General features: G+C 40.5%; 1 protein-coding gene and 1 pseudogene across 1 annotated transcript; one reads left to right on the forward strand and one right to left on the reverse strand.

Annotated features, from left to right (window-relative positions):
- The first annotated feature begins 2,503 nt into the window (after nucleotides 1-2,503).
- Nucleotides 2,504-3,614, forward strand: MOS (MOS proto-oncogene, serine/threonine kinase). The gene has a single exon (XM_037508566.2). It carries the CDS (start codon nucleotides 2,516-2,518, stop codon nucleotides 3,548-3,550), a length of 1,035 nt encoding a protein of 344 aa, XP_037364463.1. The 5' UTR covers nucleotides 2,504-2,515; the 3' UTR covers nucleotides 3,551-3,614.
- An 11,151-nt stretch (nucleotides 3,615-14,765) lies between these two features.
- On the reverse strand, nucleotides 14,766-16,483 carry LOC119249816 (ubiquitin domain-containing protein UBFD1-like; annotated as a pseudogene).
- Between the last annotated feature and the right edge of the window lie 11,428 nt (nucleotides 16,484-27,911).

Consider the following 27,911-nt stretch of genomic DNA (forward strand, 5'->3'; position numbering starts at 1 on the left):
CCAAAAGCTACTGATTATGGTAACAGTTGTCACAGGGGTAGGACACATTTGTGAGAACTATGCTGTTATTTTCCTGACACTGAAGTATGTCTTAACAGTAATGCGCCAGTGGAAGAGCAGAAAATACAAAGTCTTTGCCCTAAGAATCAGAGAACCTTTGGGTACTGCAGATTGTGTGTGCACCTGCGCACGATCTTTTTACTTCCTCTGCTTGGTTTGATTTACAATTATAAGGTAGATAGTGCCTACTACCCGGTTATCAACACATTTGATGACATTTGATCAGAAACCCTCCGTAAGGTACAAGCCAATATGCTTTTATGTCCTTACCCTTAAATAAAATTTAAGTGCAGGGGAAAAAATACTCCAAGTTTAAATTGGTTTCTCTTATAATAAAATTAGTTACTTCGACCCTGGTTGGACACAAAACCAATGCCGTTAACAAATGTTTATTATCGCACAGGAGCACATGCATTGCTGTTCATGGATTTCAGGAGTTACTTATCAATTCCTGATCTAAGTGTTGCATTTGAAAGTGCTAATCCTCATGAGAATCTTGAGGTAGGCATATTTTCCTCATTTTGCAGATGAGGAAACTCAGGGACAGCAAGAAAGTCCATCCAGTGGCTGTTTAAAAATGGATATTCAATTGAATATTCTTGCCAGATTGGCCGATAACAGAGCTTGGGGTTTGTGAATGTACAATGTACCATATTTTCATTAATATCATAAAATATTATTAAAATAATAAAATCAGATTTTGAAAACTAAATTGCTTATGCTATTATCTTTAAAGGTTGCATGACAACATATCACATCATTTTGTATTATATGTAATACCAACATGGTAAGTAGGGTTCTCAGTGACTCTTATTTGGCTAACATTCACAGCACTCCACATACCATAAAATAATTTCAGAGCCAGGAATGCAACTATGTGATGTTTTCTGAATAAATTTTTCAATATAGTTTTAGAAAATATAATTCTATTACTTTCTTATTTTACTCTATTTACTGTCATCTCTTCTATTTGGGGTTCAGTACCACTGCCTACAATTGCATTTCTATTAAAATATCACAAGTTTAGATTTTTCATATTTTTGTTGTTAACCTAGACAGGATTTATTTACTCCAAAACAATAATATCCTAATTTCTTACATGGAAAGATTGAAGTTGAAACAGTTCAAATATTATATGCAATATCACATACTAAAGCTGGCAGGTAGAATAGTAGAGAAATCAATCCTATCTATGGCTCCACACTGCAAATTGCTTATTTCAATAACTTGTGTTTATTAATGTATCTTCTCAGAATTAATAAACTTTAGAAGTATACACCTATCAATACCTATGAGCTCTAAGTTCACTAAATCAGAATGGAACGTCACTATTTGATTTTTTAAATGTAGATCCTAATGACCAGGGTAATAGTTAGTGTTAGTCTTTTTTTCAAAGATATGGTATGAAAATTTTTTATAACAAATATTAGAAAGGAAGAAATTGTCATTGGATGGCAAGATCCTGAATTTTAGTCTCTGGTTTCCCACATCATGTATAGCACTTAGCAGGTGTGTGCCCTTTTTTTTTTCAATTTTTTCCTCTTCTAGGTTATTATTTGAAGTTCAGATCATGGATCTAAATAACTTTCGTTCTCTTTTTCCTCCCCTAATTCTGCTTCAAAACTTCTGTAACTCATTTGCCACAAAGCCTAGGATCTCTCTCCCAAGTAAGCTTACTGGGTGGGCTGAACTGCCATGGAACGGAAGGGTTGTTAGGAAGTTGATATGTTGCTAAAAAGTCTTGCTAATTTGCTATACAAACGGAATAGAGTGTCAGAGAATTTTCCTTTCCCCTAATGAATTTAGGAGGTATGTATTTTGACCTGTATCATTGATTCTATTTGGATCAATTACTTTAAGGTTACAATTTTTTATCCTTATATGAATATTGCACCTAATTATCCCCATAATCAGTTAAACAAATGTCAGCTGTTCACATTTCAGCTCTTTCTGCCAATAACTGCTGGAAGTGATTTAATGCAGCTGGAGAACAACACTGACAATCATTATGGCCTGAGAAGTGTGAAATAATTTCATTGTACTGTTGTGGTCTCTTATAGTCTAAGGACTGATAATGTTGAGTGGATGAGACTTGGAAAAAAAACAAACTTTTTTTTTATAATTAAAGAAATGATGTAAAAGAGGGGTGAGCTTGTGGGCAAATCAGGACTGCTTATCTGGTGAACTCTTCCTTAGAGCTTGTTTTCATAAGAATTCACTTTAAGTGTTGAATGGAAATGCTTTCATCTGAAAGGGATTGTTGTACTTCATTTAGATTTCCCCATCTGATAAAAACGCTGCTAAGTAACAGATGTGGCTCATTTGGGGGAAATGAGGAAGAGGAGAAAAACGTTGGGGTGAGCAAAGGACTAGTCAGCCATGCTTCCAAACTCATGGGGGGATTGCATATTCTTTTCACTTACCTGGGCCACTTTGGGTTCACTTTAGAGGAAGGATGCCTTCCCCTCTTCAGCTGCGCTCTTACCTCCCTGGTGAGTTTTCTCCCTCAGTGGACTCACGACCCTGCAGCAGCCCTTCTGAGCTCCCAGGGAAGCTGTGCCTGGGGGCCACTCCATCCAGGGCCCCACGGCTACCCCGCCGGCTGGCCTGGTGCTCCATTGATTGGGAACAGGTGTGCGTCCTGCACAGGCTGGGCGCTGGGGGGTTTGGCTCAGTGTACAAGGCAACTTACCACGGGGTTCCGGTGGCCATAAAGCAAGTGAGCAAGTGCACCAAGAACCGACTGGCATCCCAAAGGAGTTTCTGGGCTGAGCTCAACGTAGCCAGGCTCTGCCATGACAACATCGTGAGGGTGGTGGCAGCCAGCACTCGCACGCCTGCCGGCTTTAACAGTCTGGGCACTATAATTATGGAGTTTGGTGGCAATGTCACTTTACACCAGGTCATATACGGTGCAACTGACTGGTCCGAGGAGGTGGGGGAGCCCCATGGCTGTGCCAAAGACCAATTAAATTTGAAGACATGTCTGAAGTATTCCCTGGATGTAGTGAATGGTCTGCTTTTCCTTCACTCACAAAACATCGTGCATTTGGATCTGAAGCCGGCTAACATTTTGATCAGTGAACAGGATGTCTGCAAAATTGGTGACTTTGGTTGTTCTGAAAAACTGGAAGATGTGCTATGTTTGAAGACTCCTTACCACCTAGGCGGCACATATACCCACCGAGCCCCAGAGCTCCTAAAAGGAGAGACCATCACGCCCAAAGCTGACATTTATTCTTTTGCTATCACTCTGTGGCAAATGACCACCAAAGAGGTGCCTTACTCAGGGGAGCGTGAGTATGTCCTCTATGCAGTGGTGGCCTGTAATCTTCGTCCCTCTCTTTCCGGGGCTGTCTTCACCAACTCAGTGCCTGGAAAAAGACTTGAGAAGATCATTGGCAGCTGCTGGAGGGCCAGTGCTTTGCAACGGCCGACTGCAGAACTTCTGTTGATTGACCTCAACTCATTAAAAGCTGACTTTTATTGACTCTGAACCTGTATCAAGATAAGTTTTTCCCTTCTATTCCTTTATAAAGAAATGTCAAAAAATGTGTAGGACAAAGTTTTAGAAAATAAACTTATTGAATATCCCTGATTCTACTGCTTTTCATTTTTTTTAGATTTATTTGTTTTTTAAAATATTTTATATAATTCTTACATCATTTTTCATCTTTGCACAATGTATGCATTTTCATTATGGTTATATTCTCCATACAAGATTTATTTATGCATACAAGAGCTGGGGTGCAGACCGGAGGTGGTGGTGGGGGGCAGGTGTGAGAGGATTCACCAGAGACAGAGTGGGGAGTGGAACAGGAACAGGTGGGTCTACTGAAATACACTGCTAAGGGGAGCATCTGGCGAGACAGGAGAGGTCTGCTGCGCCATATGGGTCATCTGCCTGGCCTGGAATCCAACTTGTGCTGCAGTGACTGAGGATAACTTCATGGTGCTGAAATTTAACCCCTTGTGCCACCGGGGAGGTCCCTAAACTGCTTTTTCTTAAGGCAAAGAGCAGAGCGACCATTATAGAAACTGTCCTAGCACTGTTGGTAAGTAACCTTATTCCACTGTGAAGTTACATGCTTTGCTTTCACAGCTAATGTACTTGCTTTAACAGCTACATAATATTGCATTTACTCATGTTTATTACAGGTTTCTCTCACTATCCAGAAGTAAAACAGCCCTTTTTATATGATTTGTTAGGTTATGGTTTGGGTCAGGGAATGAAAGTTTTCCGATATAAATTAATGATAATAGCATTCCCAAACAGGAAACTTCTACTTTTGGGTGGGGGTGGGGGTAAAAAGGGAGAGCTGTAGTGATAAAACCAATCTGTCTAAAAACCAATCTGTCTAAAATAGAACTGAATTATAAAATGCCCAAATTTTCTATAAATTCAAATAACATGAGGCACACCAACCACCTAAACTTAAATTATTAAGTTTACCTGCTCCCATCCCCAATAAACAAAAGCTTCTTTGAAAATGATGACCCTTTCTCCTACTCTTCCTCCCCAAACTTTTTGTTTGCAATGGACTTCACACATAAATTTCACAAATTAAGGCAAATTTATTTCTAAAGGAATAATAAATGATTTTGAACTTTGTAGGGGAAATGGTTTTTCAGGCTTTTCTGCCCTCCCACCATCAGGATTGCCCTGCCTGATGGGGCACCCTCAGTTGTTACATTGTTGTAAACTATCTTATTTACTTATGTGGGTGGGCCATGGGAGGAGTATTGAGTTAGTCACCAGGAGAAGCAGGAGAGAGAAGGGAAGAAAGAAGGCCAGAGAAGCCAAAGAGTGAAGACTTGCTGGGGGCTTGGAGGCCTCACAGCCTCCTGGACTCCTGTACCCTGCCTGCCGTGTACCTCGTTGCCATGTGTAGGGAGCAGGAATGGCCACTGAGCAGGTTTTCTAGGATCCCATGCAGAGTGGTTTTTTATTGGGGTCTTTTATTGGGGTTCACCTAGCATATGGCAGGCAGGGGTGCTGGGGGGCCGGGAGGCTGGCAGGCCTCCCAGCCCCCAGCAAGTCTTCACTCTATCTGGGCTCTCTGGCGTTCTCTGCTTCTGCTTCTGTTTGTTCTCGGCTTCTTGGCTTCTCTTTCAGCTTCTGCTCGGCTTCTACTGCTTCTGCTGTCGTCCCTGTAACACCGCCCTTAAAAAAGCAAGTCTTAGCCCAGGTGAATCCCATCTACCTATGCCCACACCCTATTCCAGGTGCCCGCCATCAGGCATGCATTCAGGACCGCAAGGATCCATCATCTATCCTGATGGCGGGAGGGCAGAAAAGCCTGACATTTTTCCTTACCCTGCACCATGCTACATGTAAAGCTCAATAAAAGCCTGAGAAAGCTACCAAGGGTTCCAGGACTCCTCCTTTATCTGCGGGTCTATTCGGATCATAGATAACCTGCTCTGTGCCTTTCCTGCCCCTACAATTGGCATAAGTTGGCAGGATGATCCGATGCAGATGGGTATGGAACCCTCCGAAGATGTCAGGTGGGACTGAGGAGAAGCAGACTGTGTTTGCCTGTGACAACGCTGGACGTGCCATGGCAGCACAGGACATGACCAAGGTCCAGAAACTGTAGAAAGTGCTAATAACCCCGCAGGAGCACAGGATGTGGACAAGGTCCAGGAGCTGCGGGACGAGACCTCATGTGGAGGAGGAGACGGCCTGAGAGGACCAGCTGAGGACTCCTGAGGCAGCAGAATCGTCGGGGAAGAGAGGACCATGATTCGGAGCTCGCCAGTGCTGATGCAGGAAAAGACTGATGGACTTGGACTGACAATCCCGCCAAAGGTGGATGAACTTTTTCAGGGTAATGTTTTGGGGACCCTGGGGGAGGATGGTATTGTTTGTACACCCCAGGAGATGGGAATCTGGGGGTGGCCACTGGGCCTTGATGGCCAAAAGCAGCCTGTGTACTGCCCAGCAGCTAGGCAGAGGAAAAAAGCCAACTTAGAAAGGCAAAAGCTGGTGCTGAGATTGGGAAGCCCTGAGGGGCTGTTAAGCAGCCTAAGTATGCTAAGGAAGGCCAGCGAGTCTCTTAAAATCACCTGTGGGTGATGCCCTGCTCACGGTTGAGTGAGGGTGAGAAGCTGAGGAACCCGAGGAACCCATCCTTGGGGGACGGGTGGGTAACGAGACTTGTGGTGGAGCCCACAGCCAAACAGGGGTCCCAAGAGAGGCCGCACTTGGAGCTTGTATCCACGGATCCCTGACCCATGTGCATGTGCAATGTGTTGGCCTGAGTGCAGGGGTCTGCATGTGGCACTGGTGGCTACGAAAGCTAGTGTTGGAGCCACCACAGACAGAAAACCCTGAGGATTGGGCGATTACCCCCAAAGTACAGAATCTCAAATCCAAGAGTGAGTGCATCCTAGGGGTGGATGCTGTGTGTGGCTTGTGGCCTAGACCACAGCCGGATGGTTCCCTCTTAGCATGAGCAGTGCCTTGGGCAGCAGAAGTGGTGGATCATCTGCTGGTGCCAATAATTGTCTTTTGCCACTAGGTTGGTGCCCTGCCTGGAATTATTTATGTTCTGTTATATTGTTTCATTATTCAGTTGTATTTTCTTTTGTGGGCTATGGATGCATTGTTTGTGTTTGTTAAGGGAAAATTGTAAATATGTAGATTGTATGGCAGAAAACCCTGAGGGGGGGGTTGTAGGGTAAATGGTTTTTCAGGCTTTTCTGCACCCCCCCCCATCAGGATTGCCCTGCCTGATGTGGTCTCCTCAGTTGTTACATTGTTTCAAACTATCTTGTTTACTTCTATGAGCCATGGGAGGATGTAGGGTAAGGTAGAAAGTATCAGGCTTTTCTGCCCTTGGATCCCTGTGGTCTGGAATGCATGCCTGATGGCGGGCACCTGGAGTAGGGTGTGGGCATATATAGATGGGATTCACCTGGGTTAAGACTGGGCTTTTAACGGCGGCATCACAGGACGCCAGCAGAAGAAGAGATGCATGAAGAACTGTTAGGGGGGAAAAGGATGTCCCAAAGCTAATTCCATATAGGCTTTGTGGACTCCACCCCCACCCTAGGTCAAAGTCAAAGACACTGGGAACTCCAAATCCCATCACCACCAAAGGGAAGGTGGCTGGGACCTGAGGGTGGGGTTAAGCAGCCAGGTGGATATAAAAGGCAGACACGTGGGCTTTGGGGGAATCACCATTTTGGCTCTCCGCCCGCTCGCAGCTGTCCGGATCGGGTAGGACGCATTAAAGACTTTATTTCCCTATTTTCTCCCTGAGTTGTACATTTTCATTATTTCTTTTTCTCTTGTAAATAAACCTTTTATTAACCCTTTTGTGTGTGTCTGTAGTAGAGTATTCATAAGTCCCTTTAAAGCGCGCGGGTGAGGACCCACAGCCAGGAACCCGTTTAATATCGGGGTTGCTCTATAACAGAACCACGAGAGCAGCAGAGATCACCAGAGAGCCCAGACAGAGTGAAGATTTGCTGGGGCCTGTGAGGCTGGCAGGCCTTCTCAGGCCCCCCAGAGCCCCTGCCTGCCATGTACCTGGTAAATCCCAATGAAAGCCTGCAAAAGCCACTGAGGGCTCCAGGACTCCTCCTTTACCGGGTCTGCTGGATCAGAAAACCTGCTCCGTGGCCATTCCTGCCCCTACAGAGTAGTATTGAGTTGGTCACCAGGAGAAGCAGAAGCAGGAGAGAGAAGAGGAGAAAGATGGCTAGAAAGGCCAAAGAGTGAAGACTTGCTGGGGGTTGGAGGCCACCTGGCGCCCCCGCCCCCCGCACCCTGCCTGCCGTGTACCTGGTTGCCATGCTATGTGTACAGCTCAATAAAAGCTTGAGAAAGCCACCAAGGGTTCCAGGACTCCTCCTTTACCCGCCGGATCTGCTCAGATCATAGATAACCTGCTCTATGCCCTTCCTGCCACTACAAACTTGTACACGCATGAATAGAAGATTTTTGCTAAAAGACCTCTAAACTGGCTCTTTACCTGTTACTTTACTCAAAAATAGATAACAAAAACAAGAAAGATGATGTGACTTGAGGGGGAAATGATAACCTTGAGGAGTAATAAAATGTAACCTTTGGGTGAGGTAGAACAGAGAAGCAGAACCAGACTGTCACTCTAGAGCTCTAGGCCATGCTTGCTGATACATACAATGGTTGCTATTTTCAAGGTGAGGAGACCAGTTTGCACTTCTCACCTTGAAATTAGCAACCATTGGATGGAGCTAGAAGGAATTATGCTCAGTGAAATAAGTCAGAAGGAAAAAGAAAAATAGTGGATAGTTTCACTTACAGGAGGAATATAGGGGAACCAAGTAACACATCAGGGGAAAAAAATAATACAAAACACAACAAAACAAAAACAGACAATTATCAACCAGAGACATCCTGCAGAGGGAGGTAGGGAGGAGCACAGGGGACTGAGTTGATGGTGCACGGGTGCCTTAGTGAAGGAAACTATGGGGACTACACCTAAGGAGGGGGGAAAGCAAACACTGGTCAAAACTGGACAATGAGGGACTCACTAGTGGTGCAAGGGGTTAAGCACCACACTGTGAAGCAATCTGCAGCCTCTGCAGCACGAGTTCGATCCCTGGCCAGCCAGAGAGCAACCTACATGGCAAGGCAGACCTCTCCTGACTGACACTCTGTGCCCCTCAGCAGTGTATTTCAGTCTGCCTGCCTGTTCTGTTCCCTACTCTGTCTCTGGTGAATCCTCTCACCCCCCACAGCTCTGGCCTATTCCGCAGTTCTTGTATGCATAAATAAATAAATCTTTAAAAAAAAAACTGGACAATGATGAAAAAAATATATATGTACATAATAAATAAAGGCAAGGAGAGTGTGTCTCATTATTAAACAACACTGAGTACCATTCAGCAAAACAGCTTCAGCCATGGTGGAGGGCAACACTATTACAGTGAGTCAGACAGATCAGTGGCTTGATAGAAGCTGTGCTTGGAATATAAAAGAAAGAGGGGGAAGCAGAAACCTTACAAGAGGTTAAGAAACATGGAAATGTTTTTGGATTTTTTGTTTTGGTTTAGATTAAGAATAAAGAACTTAAGTTTATCCGTGAAAGAAGCAAGAAGAGACAGGATAATAAAATTTAAAAACTTGTAGAAGAGATGAAAAGTGGTATGTAGGCTAGGAGATGGACCTAGAGAGAAAGGACATCTCTTGCTGGGATGTGTGGAAAGAGGATGTGACCCCTGCCAATATAGATAAGTTTTCAATTAGGAAAAGGAGAGACTGTGCAAGTTCACATCTGTGAACTTCGGTTTTTTCTGTTAAGAGTGATTGAGGGTAGGTGTTGAGAAAACGAGATCGTGGTATAGAACTATTCTTGCAGGAAGCAAGACTTCCATGACTATGTAAGATGTTGGCACAGTGTTGCTAGCTCTTGTCCAACTTGGAGAACAAAGGAGCCACATACCGATAAATAATTCCCTCCTCTGTTTATTGTAGCAACAGGAGTCCATGTTGGCAAGTTTAAGATACAGTGAATCGAAAAAATTTAAATAGATCAGTTTGTCCCACCAAATGCATTAAAATGGGTTCTAACTATGCCAAAAACCTCATTAACAGACTGTCTGAGCTACATGAGAATCACCCATTAAAGGCATTAAAGTCTAGAATTTACTTTCAGGATGAACAAGGTCATAACTTAGATTTAAGAAGTTTCCTTTCTCCTGGAAGCATAGAGAGTGACAAAGAAAACAGAGGTGGGGGAAACTTATAAACTCCATGATCAGTGACACTAGAAGACAAAAAGTTACAAACTCCATATTATGCAGTGGTGAATGACTAGACACAACTTTTTGTCTCTGTAGGCCAGTAGGGGACACTCAGGAGAGGACTGAGGGTCCCATCAGTGGCAGATCCCAGAAAGACATGACAAAAAATGGATATCTGAAAAACAGATACCCATTGTGAAGTACAAAAGTTGAAGAAACCCTGCAAACAGGGCTGAAATAAACCGAGCTGAACTTACAAGAGATGATACGAAAGGAAGGAATCAAAAGTACTGAAGACCTAACCATGGTGGATCTCAGAGTGGCCAAAAACTGGCCTAAAGATAAGAATTCCCTCCGAGAGTGGAATCGGGGATACAGGACAAGCAAAGAAGCCTCCTGAATCCACTTCACTTGGAGAGAGAAAAAGGTATGACAGCCTGGAGAAACAGAATGCTATATCTGAAGGAAACAAATGTGTTCTTTTAGTTTGGAGAGAAGGAATTCTCTGGATCTTAAAAATTACCCTGATGGGAGAGATGAATCCAAGGATTGCTTTATCTGTAGGTTCTGTGTCACAAGACTTTTTTTTAAGGTTAACAAATTAGAGATAAAAGCATATTTAACAGTACAAAGATAAATAGCAAAAAAAAAAAAAAAATACTGGTGGCAGAAATTGGGGAAGGAGAGAGGAGGCAAGAGAGAAGAAAGCATATAAGCTGTCAACATGGTCATAGAAGTAGGCCCACAGATATTGCCTGGGGTTATGAAAATTATACATAGGGCCTCCCTGGTGGCAGAAGGGGTTAAGATGCAACCTATCAAGCTATCTGCAACCACTGCAGCACAAGTTCTATCCCCAGCCAGGGAGGTGACCCACATGACACAGGAGACCTCTCCTGACTCACCCGCTGCTTCCTTCAGCAGTGTGCTTCGTCAGTCTGTCTGTTCTGTTCTCTGCTCTGGCTCTGGTGAATCCTCTCACCCTCCCGTGCTTCTGACTATACCCAGTGCTTGTATAAATAAATAAATAAAGCTTTTTTTTTAAAAAAAAAAAAAAACATATTTGTCACACAAATAAATGTAAATGGCTTAACTCACCAAGTTAAAGTTCAATGTATAAAACATACTTTTTGAAAAAGCAAGAACAAAGGTATATCAAGCAATGCAAACCAATAATAGGAGTCATAGGATAAAATGGTGTCAAAGCCAAAGAATGATAGTTAATAATGTTAGAGAATACCACTCAGGGGCCTCCCCGGTGGCGCAGTGGTTGAGTGATGGGCTGCGAAGCTGCCCCTGCAGCCTCTGCAGTGCTGGTTCGATCCCCGACCGCTGGGTGAGGGTCCCACATGGCGCGCAGACCTCTCCTGCCACCCGCTGCTCCCCTCAGCAGTGTACTTTGTCCGTCTGCCTGCTCTGCTCCCTGCTCTGGCTCTGGTGAATTCTCTCACCCTCCCGCGCTTCTGACTGTACCCAGTGCTTGTATAAACAAATAAATAAATCTTAAAAAAAAAAAAAAAGAAAAAAGAAAACCACTCAGAATGAAGAAACAAAAGTTAGGACTAACGATGAAGCAAATAACATCATAACAGTTTTTAGACAAGAAATAAAAAGCAGTAAAAGGGCAAATTGAAGCATGTCTAATTGGCTTTTTTGTCTAAAACCAATCAAATAGGGGACTCCACCCACAATGTAGTGCCAGGGGGAGGGTCTGAGGAAACTCTCCCCTAAGCACAACTAAGAAAAACTAAGTTTTGTTCATAGGAAATTTCCCCAGTTCATCACTGGTGACACAGGAGGGACACATGGTTATTTTACACTGAGGTCGGTGCTTCACTGGATGATGGAACAGGCAAGGGAGTCGCTGCTAGAGCAGCGACCATTGCAGTTAGTCGAACAAGCTGGGCTCTGAACACAGACAGTGAGGTGCATGAACTGGGCTCAGTGAGTTTCTTTAGTGAGGGGGCCATTGCAGACCTACATGCACATTGCTACTGGGACTCTTAGCTGAGACTTGGAGTATCTGTTTACCAACAGCGCAGATGGCAGACCCTCCTCCTACATGCCTGCTGGAAGATTGGAGAGAGCTGCTGTCCACCTCAGAGAAGAACAGCCAGAGGAGGGGTCTCTGCAGTTTGGGCTCTGTGAAATAGTAAACAGAACTTGCTCTGGAGAAAGGGAAGGAGATGCAGCTTAAATCTGTCCACCTGGAATAGCCCTCCCTCCCCACCAAGACTGAGACAGAGTTTAAGAACTCCAGCTAAAGATATAACACCCCAACTAGATAAAAGGAAATAAGGTAATGCACATGGCTAGGAAGCAAGGAACATCTGAACACAACATGGGAAAACTGTAAGAGAAGAACAGAAGTCTAGAGACCTATATAAAGGATACAGACTTCAAAGATCTAACAGAGATTTTAGAATAACAAGCATAAAAAAAATTCAATGAAGTCCTAGAAGAATAATTAAACACAGTAGGGTAGATTGAGGATCTCAAAAGTCAGATACAGGAACAGCAGGAGTTCTTCAGTAAAGAGATAGAAGACATGAAAACAACACAAAAGAGATGCTGAATGAAATTAAAACAAACATGGAAAACATTAAATAGCTTCAAACGGGAACAAGAGAGTATTTTGAAAATTGAAGACACGAATGTGTAAATGATGCAAATGGGAGAAAAGAGAGAAATACAGGAATGAACTAGTGACCTTAAATGGAGGACTAAATCAAATATACTTTTTTTATAAACATTTATTCATACAAAAACTGGGGTACAAGCCAGAGGTGTGGGGGGTGGGAGGATGAGAGGTTTCACCAGAGACAGAGTGTGGAACAGAACAGGTGGATTGACTGAAATACCCTGCTGAGGGGAGCAGCGGGCAAGACAGGAGAGGTCTGCTGTGCCATGTGGGTAGCTCCCTGGTCAGGGATCAAACTTGTGCTGCGTGGTTGCAAATAGCTTCATAGTGCTGTGTCTTAACCTCTTGCGCCACCAGAGAGGCCCCTGAATCAAATATACTTAACAGATACTTTCAGATTCTCCCATCCTGAAAGAAATGAGTATACATATTTCTCAAGTGCATGCCCAACATTCTCAAGGATACGTGTTATGCTGACACACAAAACAAGCCTCAAAAAATACATGAAAACTGAAATTACACCAAGCATCTTTCATGTTCAAAATGGCATAAAGTTAGAAACCACCACAAAAATAAACCCAGAAAAAATATCCCAATATGTGAAGACTAAGCAAAATCCTTTTGAGTTAACTCTTGGGTAAAAGAAGAAATCAAAGAATAAAAAAACTATCTGGAGATGAATGCAATTGACGACACTAGGTGCCAGATCCTATGAAATACACTAAAATTGATATTAAGAGGGAAGCATGTAACAGCACAGGCCTACATCAATAAATTAGAAAAATCTGAATCATAATTTTATATCTGGAGGAAACAAACAAAAACAAAATGTAGTAGAAGGAAAGGAATAGTAGAAATTACAGTGGAAATAAGATGGCAACTGAAAAAAATACAAAAGATTGATAAAATCAAGAGTTGATTCTTTGAAAGAATAAAAAAAAGTGATAGGGGTCCTCTCCTGGTGGCGCAGGCGGTTGAGCACAGTGCCGTGAAGCTGTCTGCAGCCTCTGCAGCGCGGGTTGGATCCCAGCCCACAGCCGGTGAGAGTCCCACATGGCATGGCAGACCTCTCCTGTCTCGCTGGCTGCTCCCCTCAGCAGTGTATTTCAGTCAGTCTGCCTGTTCTGTTCCCCACTCTGTCTCTGGTAAATCCTCTCACCCTCCTGCACATCTGGCCTGTACCCCGGTTCTTGTATGCATGAATAAATAAATCTTAAAAAAATGGTATTTTAAAAAAAAGAATAAAAAAAGTATTAAACTCTTAGCTAGGCTCAGTAAAAAAAGGGAAACTCACTCTCCCCCCAAAAAAAATCAGAAAAGATACAGATAGAATTAATACATATACAGCAGAAATACAAAGGATCATAAAAGACTGTTAAAGTCTGCATGCAAATTGGACAACCTAGAAGAAACAAATTTTTAGAATCATTCAATTTTCCAAAACTGAGCCAGGATAAAATAGACAGTTCAAGCAAATCAATCACAAGCGCAGAAATTGAAAGAGTGATCAGAATTCTCAGTAAGAACAAAAGCTCAGGACCAAATGACTTCTCTAGTGAATTCTATCAAACTTTCAAAAAGGATCTAGTACCTATCCTCAAACTCTTTGAAAAAATTGAAAAGGGGGGAAAGCTTCTAAGCACACTTAATGAGGTAACCATATCTGATCCCAAATCCAAACAAGGACAAAACAAAACAAAATAAAGCTGCAGATCAGTATTGCTGATGAATATAGATAAAAAATCCTCAATAAAATGTTGGCAAATTGTTGGATTTTTTTTTTAATATCCACTGTATCAACTTTAAAAATGGCTTGAAATCAACTACAAGCAAGGAAACCAGGGGCCTCCCCCATGGTGCGGCAGGTTGAACACAGTGCTGTGAAGCTGTGCGCAGCCTCTGCAGCATGGGTTCGATTCCTAGCCGGCCAGGGAGATACCCACATGGTGCGGCAGACCTCTCCTGTCGTGCCCACTGCTCCCCTCAGTATTTTGGTCCGTCTGCCTGTTCTGCTCCCCACTCTGTCTCTGGTGAATCCTCTCACCCTCCCACACCTCTGGCTTGTACCCCAGCTCTTGTATAAAAATAAATAAATCTTAAAAAATAAAAGGAAGAAAAAAAAGAAAAAGAAAGGGAACCAGTGGTTTTCAATTAAAATTAAGCTGATGGTGAAAGCCCATTACTTCTGACTTCAGTCACCACGTCGCCTAAGATTGGATATAGATTTTAAACCAACTTCCAGAACTCTGAAATCCAGGTATACTGCAGGCATCTCCCAGCAATGCCTTTCACTTTGGGTCAGTCTCCTGGGCTAGAGGTGAAAGTGCTTTCAAAAATACTGCAATTTCCCCAGCATAGTGTCTTTGATTGCATCCACATGTTCAGCTGGAACCTAATACACTCAGTAATAAAAAACTTCCGTGGGGCCGGACCGAAAGCCACCATGTGGTAGTCCTCATGTCCTTTGATAGTTTCACAGGCCACATTTTTTTTTTTTTTTTTTTTTTTTATAAATTTTATTGTTATATTCCCCATACAATTGCCGCCCCCCATTCTGACCCCAATCCCTCCCCTCCCGCCCCCGCCCCCCTAAAAGTGTCTCTGGTTCATAGTTTTTTGTTGATTTTGATTTTCACTTTCTTATAGTTTTTCATTTTCCTGGTCCATTATTTAAGTTTTCTAGATTCCTGCTATGAGTGAGACCATCCGGTATTTTTCTTTTTCTTTTTGGCTTATTTCGCTGAGCATGATCCCTTCCAGCGCCATCCATGTTGCAGCAAATTGCATGTGTTTATCTTTTTTGAATGCTGAGTAATATTCCATGGTATATATGTACCACATCTTCTTGATCCAGTCATCTATTTTTGGGCATTTGGGTTGTTTCCAAAGCTTAGCTATTGTAAACAGTGCTGCTATAAACATAGGGGTGCAGGTGTTCTTTGGAATTGATGTTTCTGTGTCCTTTGGGTAAATACCTAGGAGTGGAATTGCTGGGTCATATGGAAGCTCTATGTTTAGTAGGTCCAGAAATCTCCACACAGCTTTCCACAGTGGTTGGACCAGTTTGCACTCCCACCAACAGTGCAGAAGAGTTCCTTTTTCTCCACACCCTCGCCAACATTTGTTGTTGCTAGTTTTTTTAATATGTGCCATTCTCACTGGTGTAAGATGGTATCTCATGGTAGTTTTGATTTGCATTTCCCTGATGACAAGTGATGTTGAACATTTTTTCATATGCCTGTTGGCCATTTGCACTTCCTCTTCAGAGAAGTTTCTTTTAAGCTCTTCTGCCCATTTTTTGACTGGATTATTTTCTTTGTTGTTGTTGAGTCTCATCAGCTCTTTGCAGATTTTTTCACAGGCCACATTTTTAATGGAATCCATGGGCAATTTCTCAGTCTACCCCTTAGTGCTGATACATAGTTGCTCTTGTTAGAACTTAAAGGTGAGCTTTTTCCTTTGGGCTTCTTGTATGTGCTGCATAAGGGTACGATGGGCAGGAGCTGTGGGCACCCTTAACAGATGGCAACACATTTTCGGATTTTATTTTATCCAACACTTTGCTATGTTGTTTTTGTCTGCAGAGAGTCTCCTTGTTCTTCGACTCTTGGGTCCTGTCATGCAGGATCTTTGGATGTGTTTAGCAGTAAAATGTCATTTATTGTAAGGCAAGCACCATGACATTGACTCAACTGGTCATTTTTATTTCACTCATTGTCTTATCATCAGGGACATCCTTTATACTTGACTTTCTACATGGCAGGCAGGAGACCTGTAACTATTTGACTCTTCTGCTTTAACTCAGAGCCTATGCTATCCAGGGGGAATGGCACATCATGCTTGGTCTTGTTCCAGGTGATTTTCAGATCCACCAGTACTCTCGCTGTGCCTCCACCTTCATCCTCACTGTTGCTGAGGAGCCCTGGGCTGCCGGGCCCCCAGGGGCTGGGCCAGCCTTGCACAGGATGGGAGTCCTCCACCACTTTCTTGCCTTATCTTGAACCTCCCACTGTTGAGGTGCTGCTGGGGCACCTTAGTCACTACCATCTTGGCCTCTATGTACTTGTGAGACTCCTACACAACATGGTGATTATGTATGACACCCACCCAGATTTTGTCAAATTGAATCCAACATTACATTAAGAGAATTATCCATCATGACAAAGTGAGATTCATTGCAGGGATTTAAGGTGGATTCAACATATGCAAATCAATCAGTATCATTCTCCACAACAACAAAAAGAAAGATAAAAAGCACAAGATCATTTTCAATAGATGCTAAAAATAAAAAGCATTTGACTAGATTCAACACCATCTATGACAGAAACTCTTACTAAAATGGGAATAAAGAAACATATCTCAACATAATAAAGGCTGGCCATATATAACAAACCCACAACCACCATCATAGTCAATGGTGAAAAACTGAAAGCACTTCCCCTAAGATCAGAAACAGTGCAAGGATGTCCACTTTCATGTCTACTGTTCAACACAGTATTGGAAGCCTAGCCAGATTAATTAGACAAGAAAAATACATAAAAGGAGTTTGGAAGATTAGTGAAAATATCACTATTTGCAGACATACATAACATGTATGTATGTTACATGGTAATAGAGAATCCAAAAGATTCTACTAAAAAACTGTGAGAAATAATAAATACAATAAAGTGGCTGAATATAAAATTCATACACAGAAATCTGTTATATTTCTATATGCAAACAATGAATTAGAGAAAGGAAAAATTGAAAAAAGAATCCCATTTACAATTGAATTAAAAAAGATGCGTTACCTGGTAGTAAACTTAACAAAAGGAGGTGGAGAATCTATAGATGAAATTATAAAACACTGTCAAAGGAAATTTAAAAAGATGTGAAGAATTGGAGAGATATCCTTGGTGTTCATGAATTAGAAGAATAAACATTGTTAAAATGATAATATTGTCCAAAGCAATTTACAGGTTCAATCTTAGACCTATAAAAGCCCCAACAAAATTTTTCAAAGAAATGGGGAAAAAAACTCTAAAATTTATATGAACTACAAAAGACCCAAATATCCAAAGCAATCCTGAGAGAAAAACAGAAAAATGGAGGAAGCACATTCCCAGACTTAAAATGATACTGCATAGTGATATTAATCCCAACAATATAAAGCATTGGAACAAACACAGACTAATTGAATAGACTAGAGATCCCAAAAATAAACCCACAAATATGGATAGTTATTTTTTTACAGAGAAGCCCTAACCATACAATGGAGCAAGGAAAGCTTCTTTAACAAATGGTATCAAGAAACTGAATAGGGCCTCACCAGTGGCACAGTGGGTTGAGAACAGTGCTGTGAAGCTGTGGGCAGCCTCTGTAGCATGGGTTTAATTCCTGGCCAGTCAGGGAGATTCCCACCTGGTGTGCCAGACCTCTCCTGTCTCGCCCGCTGCTCCCCTCAGCAGTGTATTTTGTCAGTCTGCCTGTTCTGCTCCCTGCTCAGTCTCTGGTGAATCCTCTCACCCTCCCGCGCCTATGGCCTGTACCCTAGCTCTTGTATAAAAATAAATAAATCTTTAGGAAAAAAAAAGAAACTTGAACAGGCAAAAAAAAAAAGAAAAGAAAAAAGAAGCTAGATGATTACCTAACTTCATACCTTAAAATTATTTCAAAATGCTTTAAAAATGTGGATAGAAGACCCAAACCATAAAATACACACAAAAAACACAGATGATACACTCGTGGTCATTAAGTGCTGGGATGTATTTGGATTTGAGACTCCAGTTGCAAGGGAAACAAAAGCAAAAATAAACAGAACATCATCAAACGAAAAAGGTTTTGTACTGCTAAGGAAAAAAAGCCACAAAAACAAAAAGTCAACCTATGTACTGGGATAAGATATTTTCACATCAGACATCCAACAATTTTAATTTCTAAAATATATAATGAACTCATATAACTCAACAACAAAAATACAAACCACCCAGTCAAAAAAATGGGCCAAAAGAGGGCCTCCCCGGTGGTGCAGCGTTTGAGTGCTGGGTTGCAAAGCTGCCTGCAGCCTCTACAGCGCTGGTTCTATCCCCGGCTGCTCCCCGGCCACCGGAGCCCGCTGCTCCCCGCAGCAGTGCTTTCTGCCTGCTCTGCTCCCCGCTCTGGCTCTGGTGAATTCTTTCACCCTCCTGCGCTTCTGACCGTACCCAGTGCTTGTATAAATAATAAAGAAAGAAATCTTTAAAAAAAAAAAATGGGCCAAAAGAATAGGTATTTCTCCAATGAATAATAAAGGCCATTTATGGCAGTCACTTAATGTTACTAAAATATCTGCATAATGTATTTTTAAATTAAAAGCAAGGTGTGAAACAGGGAATGCAAATGTTGCTTTTTGGGAAAGAAAGACTATACATTCATATGTATTTATATTTGCATAGAAACTCTAAAAAAAAATAAAAGTAATTATTTATGGTAGGAAAAAAGATGGATGGGGCAGGAATAGTAATGAGATGTTTTCCCTGCATATCTTTTATATCAATTTGCTTTTCGAAATGTGAATGTCCACATAGCTTAGCAATAGTGCAAAACCCATGACCTTAAACATTCCACTTCACCACTTGTGGTAGCAATGATGGAAGAGGATACACTACCCTTAATCTTCATTATTTCAAGTGGTTAAGCAATTTATTTTATCTAATTCCCAAAAATCATTACATTGAAGATATTACTTAGTACAAATATTAAAATAGTGTAATTGAGGATGATTTTGAAGAGATATCCAATAAATAAAGGTATCAAATAAATCTAATGTGGTGCCTCATGCTGAAAAAAAAAAAGGAAAGAGTGTGTACTTATTCCTTTCCTTCACATCATTTTGATCATAAAATAATTCTTACCCACATATTCACGTATTCAACAAATATATACATTATCATCCAATTTTCCCTCAGCACTATGCCAAGCACAGTGGGGGAAAGCAGAAACACAGACATAGACCTAAAATTTATATTACATTTTAGTTGAGGAGTTCATGTAATACTAAATTTAAGATTTTGTGGAGACTGACTTCATTCTAATATAGTAAATATATTACAAAAATTTCAATTGCCTGACAAAGGTTCTTGGAAAATGTTGGAACTTCCTGCAAATAGTAGAGGGTAAATATAGTCATTTATCTCTATTTCCTCCTAGATCCCCAATATGTGATAGTAGGTGAATTTTGTGTAAAATAAAAGACATATAAAAGAGAAATATATAGAAACAAAATTTGGGACGCTGGCAAGTTCAGTGTGCCCTGGAAAGCTTAATCCTTAGCCAATAATGAGAGAAACTGAGACACAACCTGAACTGTACCACTTAATTCCCAAAAGTCTTAGCATTGGCAGTTTAAATTTACAGAATGAGACCCTCAAGCTAATACCCTATAGGCAAGGAAATATGAATAGACTAAAGATAGACCTAAAGATAGTGACAATGGAGGTTCCTCAATAAAAGACCCAGAATAACTTACAGACAGATTTCATTCTATCTGTACAAAGTTACTAATCAGATTTTAATGTGTACCTACTAAATAAGAGACAACCCAGTTTATTTCTAAAGAAATCCTTTAATATGAAAGTAGGTGATCAGTAAGAGTCTTAAATATCCCCAAAGACATATAAAAAGAACTATTGGCTACATCATAAAAGGGTACTAGAAAATAGTAAAGCACTCTTTGAAGTTAAAACTATACTAATATAAATAATTCACTAGACAAATCAGCGCATAAAGATAAAAGATCATCTCAGAAAGTAAAGGAGAGATAACAGAGATTAAAAACAAGACAATTGGACAATCAGTTTGGAAAGTCCAACATCCAAATAATAAAAGAACCCAGAAGAGAAAATACATGAAACAGGATATTCCCTGAGCAATGTAGGAAACAAGAATGAACATTTAATTTACCCCCAGACAACAAATGAAAACAAATTATAAGAAGGCATGTCACCATGAAATTTTGGAACAGTAGGGGCAATGAGATAGTTTTAGAAGTTTCCATAATTTTTTAAGAAAAGATCACATATGAAAGATATGATCCTAAAAGACCATAGCAGGCACAGCCTTCCAAATTCTGAAGGAAAACGTAGAATTATATAGCTAGCTAAACTTAGAATTATATACCTAGCTAAACTATCAAACAAATGTGCAGGTTAACTAAGGACCATTTCAGACAAACAAGGACTCAAAAACTTAATCTTACTTTTTCAGAAACTACCTGACAGACTATTTCACCAAAACAAGTGTATGAAGCAAAAAGGAAGGAAACATGGGATCCAGGACATAGGTATAACTCAGAAAACAGACAAAGAGAATCTCAAAATAGTGAAGACCATTCATTTAAGTTCCCATCACGCACTAGTGCAGATTAGAACATGTCTGAAGACTCAAATGTAAAACTTATGAATACCTACATTATAATGGATTGAAAGGACATTTTCACAGTAAGAAAATACTTTAGAGTAACTTAATGATAAATGCAGAAAAACAAAGCAAATTAAACAAAATTTTTATTAACTTTAGGGGAAACAAAAAGTTGGGCAATACAAGGAAAGCAAGTATTTTATAAGAAATGGTTGAGTTCAAAACAATGCACGATTGTGTGTTGATATAGCCCAAGTTATAACAATGGTGAAAGGATGAATGGAGGAAATTTGTGATTATATGTACTGGGATTAGAAGTGGGATTAATTATAATGATCACCTTGCAAAGAGAGAAATCAAAATGTGTTTAAATAAATACACCATTTAGAACACTGTTAGGTACAAAAACTAACAGCAAGAGAGTTGAGGGTAGTTATAAGATTCTAAGAGTTGGTGTGACATCCTACAGAACCTTTTATGCAATAATTCTGTTAAGGACATTCTTTTTGCCCTAACAATTCTAGTGCAACTATTTGACTCTGTAACTGATGCACATGTATAACTGATGAGAACTGAAGCTAAATTTAAAATCAAAATGAGTGTGTAGGTATGTCTCAGAAGAAGGTAGGTTTTAGGGACATATTTTAAGGTGTATTTTCAATGAAATAAATTTTATGAAAAACTATCAAAGTGATTAAACTATATACTATTTTTTTATTATTTTGATATATGTGAATCAACTCACTATGTGAAATCCATACTTGCTTTATAATTGAGTCACAAAATAGTACAGACTTTTTCAAATGTGGAAAATCTTAAAAGAAGAAACAAGCCACCTATTCAGCTTAGGAGAGCAGAAGCAGCCAAGGACTAAAGTAAGACAACTTCCTGAACACTGCTGAATAGGGCATCAAATTACAAAGAGGGAAAACCTAAAGGTCTCTGGAATAATAGAGCACAGCCAGAAGAAATTTAAAGGGAGAGGAGAAAAAACTTGACTGAATAATGGCAGCCAATGCCAGAAGCAAGTCCTCATACAGAGGAGTCAAGTTACAGAGTTTCCCTGACTTCAGAGCTGGAAGTAGATTTTCCCCTTTTCAGGAATGGTGAATCATATTAGAACATATTGTACAGTCTGTCTGACCAAACATTTGTCAACCATTTAGTAATCGTTAAGTCCTTAAGAGATTTTGATTCTGCCTCAGTCTGAAGAATAACCCATTTAAAAAAGAGAAAAATAACCTGTTTTCTCCCCTACTTCACCAGTGAATGTTGTAGCAAGAGTCATGCTAGTTTATTGTGGGTAGATCATCTAGTTATCCCTGATTGTTTATTAGAGTATATCGTTCCATAATAACTTCAGAAATTCCTGCTATTGTAATTTAAACTAGAACTAGAAGAACCCATTACTAGAACAATTCTATTTTTATGATCAAGTCTGTTGAATTCAGGACTCAGTTCATGGATTGTTCAAGAACTTCTGACTTTCTTACCATTCACATTTTGGCCATTCTGACACGCTAGCATATCCACTAGAGTAGAAAATGATGGTGATGCATTCAGCAGTTTATTTTTCTCTTTTCCAACAGGTCTGCTATCTGGCATTAGCTTTAATTTGATTTAAGGAATACTTTTAGATTTCATTAATTTGTTTTCTCCCTAACCTTTTTATTTTAAAGATTCATTCATACACAATATAAATTCATTTTAAAGAGTTTGGTTTTGTTTTTTCTTTTTAAAAACTAGTGCGGGTTCTAGAATCAAATCTGTATTTGGAATACACAAGTCCAGGCATTAGGACGACAGTGGGGACTCATGACTGGGCTTCCATTCAAACAACGTCTCAAAGACTTCTTGGAAGAAATCACTCACATGTCAAGGCTAACAACTGGATCCCACCCACAATCCCTTTACTTTTCACAAGCAAAAAGGTGAAAATGCAACCAGGAAATAATGGCTTTTTAGCTGAGGAGGAGCTATTCACAGGAAAAAAAAATTACCCTGAAGAAAATGCCAAGACAACATAGCCTAGGCTACCTTAAGGAGTGAAGGAGATCTTTTGAGTTGCCAGCCAGGAAAAAATTATGAATGCGGAGGGTTGTATGAACAATTGAAATAAGAACAATTGAAATAAAAGAGGTGGCAGGAGGCACCACTGGCTAATGACAGGGTAACCCCTGTAGGTTTTTCTGCAAATGTGGATGACGTCCACAAGGGACAACAGGGACAGTCATCCTTGGGAAGATGTTGTGATACTTGAAAGGGGACAGGGTGTTAAGGCAAATGAGCAGAGGGAAGGAGAGGGAATCCATTTCTCTTGATTATAGCTTAGGTGGCTGAAGTCTGAGAAAACAGAGGCTGTTTAGTGATTCTCTGTCTGGGAAAGTTGAGGAAACCAAAGAGTAAATAAGACATGTTTCCTGTATTCAAGGAACTTTTAGTCCACCACCAGTAGTTTTACTAAAATTATATATTTTTTAAATAAATACTTTACATACCACATACCAAAATCATTTCCAGATGGATTAAAAAGCATCTGTACGACAGGATGAAAATAGAATTGAATAGTTTATATAAATTTGAAGGAGGGAATTTCTAAGTTTCTATAAAACAGTGAAAAAACTGTTAAGGACATTGCCAGATTTAATTACATAAAAATTATAACTTGTGAATATTAAAGTACAACTAAATAAAATACAGACGTTGGACTTGGAAAAATACTTGGTCAAAATGTGACAACAGCTTAATATTTTTGTTCCATAAAGAACACATACAAATAAAAATAAAAAATCTTCATGCTCTAATAGAGAAGTGGACAAAAATCTTGAAAAGCCAATTAACAATAAAGAAAAGACATGTAGGAGATAAATATGAAAAATAGAGAAATGCTATTTCACAAATTCTGTAAATGCTATTTCACAAGAACTGTAAATTAAAAAAAATAGTGTCTTTAGAACACTCACATGCTCAAAATCCATAATACTAATGAAATTGTGGTAAAACACAAACTTTCATACATTCTTGGGGACAATATAGATTACTACTTTTTTTGAAAGTTATCAGGAACCTCAAAAACATTTATATTCACTGATTTAGTCATTATGCTTTTGGAAATCTGTCCTTGGAAATACTACAAAATAAGAGTCTAAATTATCACAATATTCTCTATGCCCCATTCATTCTGAAGAAAAATTCAAAACAAGGTAAAATTCTAAAATGGCTCCAAGACAAGAACCTTTCCAGCAATAATCAAAGCAATATCTATCTCAGATAACATCCCTGAGTGAAAACAGAGGTCCACAGATAGAGTAAAATCCTTCTCTCTTCAGCCATGTTGAGACCCAGCCTGGTTCTCTGAAGGCGATAGCAAAGAACACTTTCTCCCACCTGTCATTTTCCGTAGGAAGAAGACAAAAGACAGAGCAGCAATAACAGTGCATAACGGGGACAAGAACTGGAGATACACTGCTTATTGACCCTAGTCAGCTCTCTCAAAAACTTTTTTCATTCAAACCCACAGCTTTAATTTAGAGCATTTTGGAATTCAAAAGAGCACTCCAGCCACTGAAACCTTAGAGCCATTTTCAATGTTATTGGGCCCAGCAAGGCTAAAATTTTCAAAAGACCATAATTTTTGTTAAGACATGATTTGAAGTCTAAATTCTGTACATTTCTTATTTTAAAATTCCCCAAAGCTAGCCAAAATATTTCACTATATTTTTTTTTACAGTTTCCTTTTCTTTACTAACTTTTTTCCAATAAGAAATTTAGATTGAAAGTTCTCTGAATTTTTCATAGGTCCAATAAGCAATTTAGCAGTTTTTCAATTTAATAGCAAAGATCCAAAAGTTCACTCCTAATATAATGTGCACAAAAAGGAAGTCTCAATACACATTCACATGTTTATGCTAAGGTTGGATCTCTTGAAGCCATCGCTATGCCCTAGGAAGGAGATGCCAGAGGGTTTGAGGGGGGTGTTGCTTACATCTAAAGATGCATGGGCATTTTCTTGTGGTCAGTGGGTACTAAATCTACACTAGTCCATGCCAACTTGTACCTCACATGGGAGCGTTCTTTTAAGGTGGAAAGTGCTCTAATAGCTTTTAAATACTTGACCGATGCCCATCAAACTTTGTGGCTTTGGCTTCCAAGATTTCCTTACCAGTAATTTTTACCTTAACACATAATACAAATGAAGCACAGTACACAAAAGCTCAAGAGAGACTAAAGAGAAGCACAGCCAGATTTCACCTCTCAAAAAAAAATTCAGGAAAGCAAAATCCTGCATTTGAGAAGTGAAAAGTCTTAAGACAACAGGAAAGACAGAAAATTACCTTCTTAGAATAAGCAACCAATAGTAAAGACAAAATCCATTAAAGCAAAGAATCATGATACAAATGAGCCACTTTCCCCCCCACAAAAAAATTCTTTCTCTCTTACCCATCTTAAATTGAGAGAGAGAAAAAAAAAAGATTTCTCACCACTTGGTTTCCTTTAGAGTTCTGTGGGAGTGAGAGATTAGGAGTCTGAAGTGGTTAAAATTTTACCTCCTCCTTCTGTAGCTGTCATGAGACAATAAGTCATAAAAACCATGGAGAGGTTTTCTGATGGACTTACCAAATTGTCAGGGTACAAAGGAAATTTCCCCATGCTCCTCTGTGGTCTATAGGCTAACAGATTATCAAATGAACAATGGGCAGATTGGGGCCTCCATGGTGGCTCAAGGGGTTAAGCACCGTACTATGAAGCAATTTGCAGCCTCTGCAGCGTGAGTTTGATCCCCGGCCAGCCAGGGAGCAACCCACAGGGCACAGCAGACCTCTCCTGACTTACCCACTGCTCCTCACAGCAGTGTACTTCGGTCAATCTGCCTGTTCTGTTCCCCACTCTGTCTCTGGTGAATCCTCTCACCCCCCGCATCTCTGGCCTGTACCCCAGCTCTTGCAGGCATAAATAAATAAATCTTTAAAAAAAACAATAGGCAGATTGATACAGATGTTTAACGGTAACACGTACATCTCCTGAATACATGGGAGACACCCCGCATGATTAACTTGGCCATGTTGCTTCAGACACCATTTAAATAACTTAGCTAAGGTGGGAGTGCAAACTGGTCCAACCACCATGGAAAGCTGTATGGAGATTTCTGGACCTACTAAACATAGAGTTCCCATATGATCCAGCAATTCCACTCCTAGGTATTTACCCAAATGACACAGAAACATTAATTCCAAAGGGCACCTGCATGCCTATGTTTATAGCAGCACTATTTACAATAGCTAAGCTTTGGAAACAACCCAAATGCCCAAAAATAGATGACTGGATCAAGAAGATGTGGTACATATAAACAATGGACTGTTACTCAGCAATCAAAAAAGATAAACACATGCAGTTTGCAGCAACATGGATGGAGCTAGAAGGGATCATGCTCAGCGAAATAAGTCAGAAAGAAAAGAAAAAGAAAAATACCGGATGGTCTCACTCATAGCAGGAATTTAGGAAACCTAAATAAGAGACCAGGAAAAAGACTAATCAATACAAAGTAAAAATCAAAATCAACAAGCAACTATAAACCAGAGACACACTATGGGGGGACGGGGAGATGGAGAGACAGGGAGAGGAAGGACTAGAGTCAAAATAAGGGGGGGTGCAGTTGTATGGGGAATATAACCAAAATGAAAATGCATACATTGTGCAAAGATGAAAAATGATGTAAAAATTATATAAAATAAAATATTTAAATAAATAAATAAATAAATAAATGATTTGTTATAAAAAAATAGCTAAGATAAGGGAGGCTGGGGGGAGCAAAGGGGAAATTCAGTTAGGATTTTCTTAGAAAAACAAAGGAATGCAGATTTGTAATGTTCCTAGGGGATTACTTTCAGATTACTGGAGGTTCACACTTTCTCTCTTCTAGCCCAGTTATAATTACAGTTTGTGGTTAATAAGGAAGATTTCTGGCAGCACTCCATCTGCCCACCTGTGACCATGCAGGTGCCTCTTTTTCCAACTCTCCTCTGCAGGGCAGCAGCCTTCCTGCCTGCCCGTGACCTGTCAAGGCCACCCGCCTGCAACCATGCAGGACTCTCTTAGCAACCCTGTCCCTTCTGGGGCAGCTCTTCCTGCACGCTCGTGTCTATGCAAGTGTCTTTAACTCTTTTATTCCTTCCCTAATAAACCTACTCTTTAAATAGAAAAATAAATAAATAAAGACTCCTCTTCAAATTGGTAACCTAAAAGGGCTAACTCAGGGAGTTCTGGTTTTCTGAAAGTTCTAGTCTTCCAACTTAGTTTTTCCTAATTGATTTCTTACCCATTAGGCCTGTATTCCCAGGAATGGCTAAAGAGATCATTTTCAGTCTCTTTCCCTAAAGTGGTCATGGAGATCCAAGCACACTGTCCCTTTGTGGTGCCCAACTGAGAGTAAGTCTTTTAGTCAGTGGGTGGGGTCAATGCTACTCACCGCCCTGGAGAAGCAAAGAGTGAAAGACCGTCCTGGAGCTGCTGTGGATGCTTATCCCTGGGAGTCAGCAGTGTGAGCACAGCCAAGCAGGTGTACGGTGGGAGTGTGTCCGCCGAGGCCCCTGGTAAAGCCTCCACAAACAAGTGAGCCACCAGGTAGGCCAGGACATGTCTCTGTTCACTGCTTCACCCTTTGGGAGTCTGGAGAAGGTCTGGGGTTCCTGCAGGAACTCCATCTTGTCTCTTTGTGGTCACCAAATATGTTACTATGCTTCCCCCTTTAAAGTAAGGGTCTACTTCCCTGGTGACTGAAAGTAAGAAATTAATAAACCAGGACTGGTTTAGCAGACTAAGAGCTTTATTACCTGACAAGCAGCGGAGAAGGGAGAACTTGTGTTTAAAATCGCCTTCTGTCCCAGGCTTGAGGAGGGGTTTCTTTTATTAGGGGAGATGGTGTGTTCTAGAGTTACTGTGGAGTCTCAGAGGGTGTGCCCAGGAGGTTTTCTTTTGCACCAGCACATTTTTGAATGTTCATTTTTGCACTTGGCACTCAGTCTCCATCTTGGGAATAAGTGACTGGGTCTGCTGTTCTCCCAATTTCACTTCTTTTTTTTTTAAGATTTATTTATTTATA

Source organism: Talpa occidentalis, unplaced genomic scaffold (assembly GCF_014898055.3).
Source record: "Talpa occidentalis isolate TD23 unplaced genomic scaffold, MPIMG_talOcc4v2.1, whole genome shotgun sequence".
NCBI lineage: Eukaryota > Metazoa > Chordata > Mammalia > Eulipotyphla > Talpidae > Talpa > Talpa occidentalis.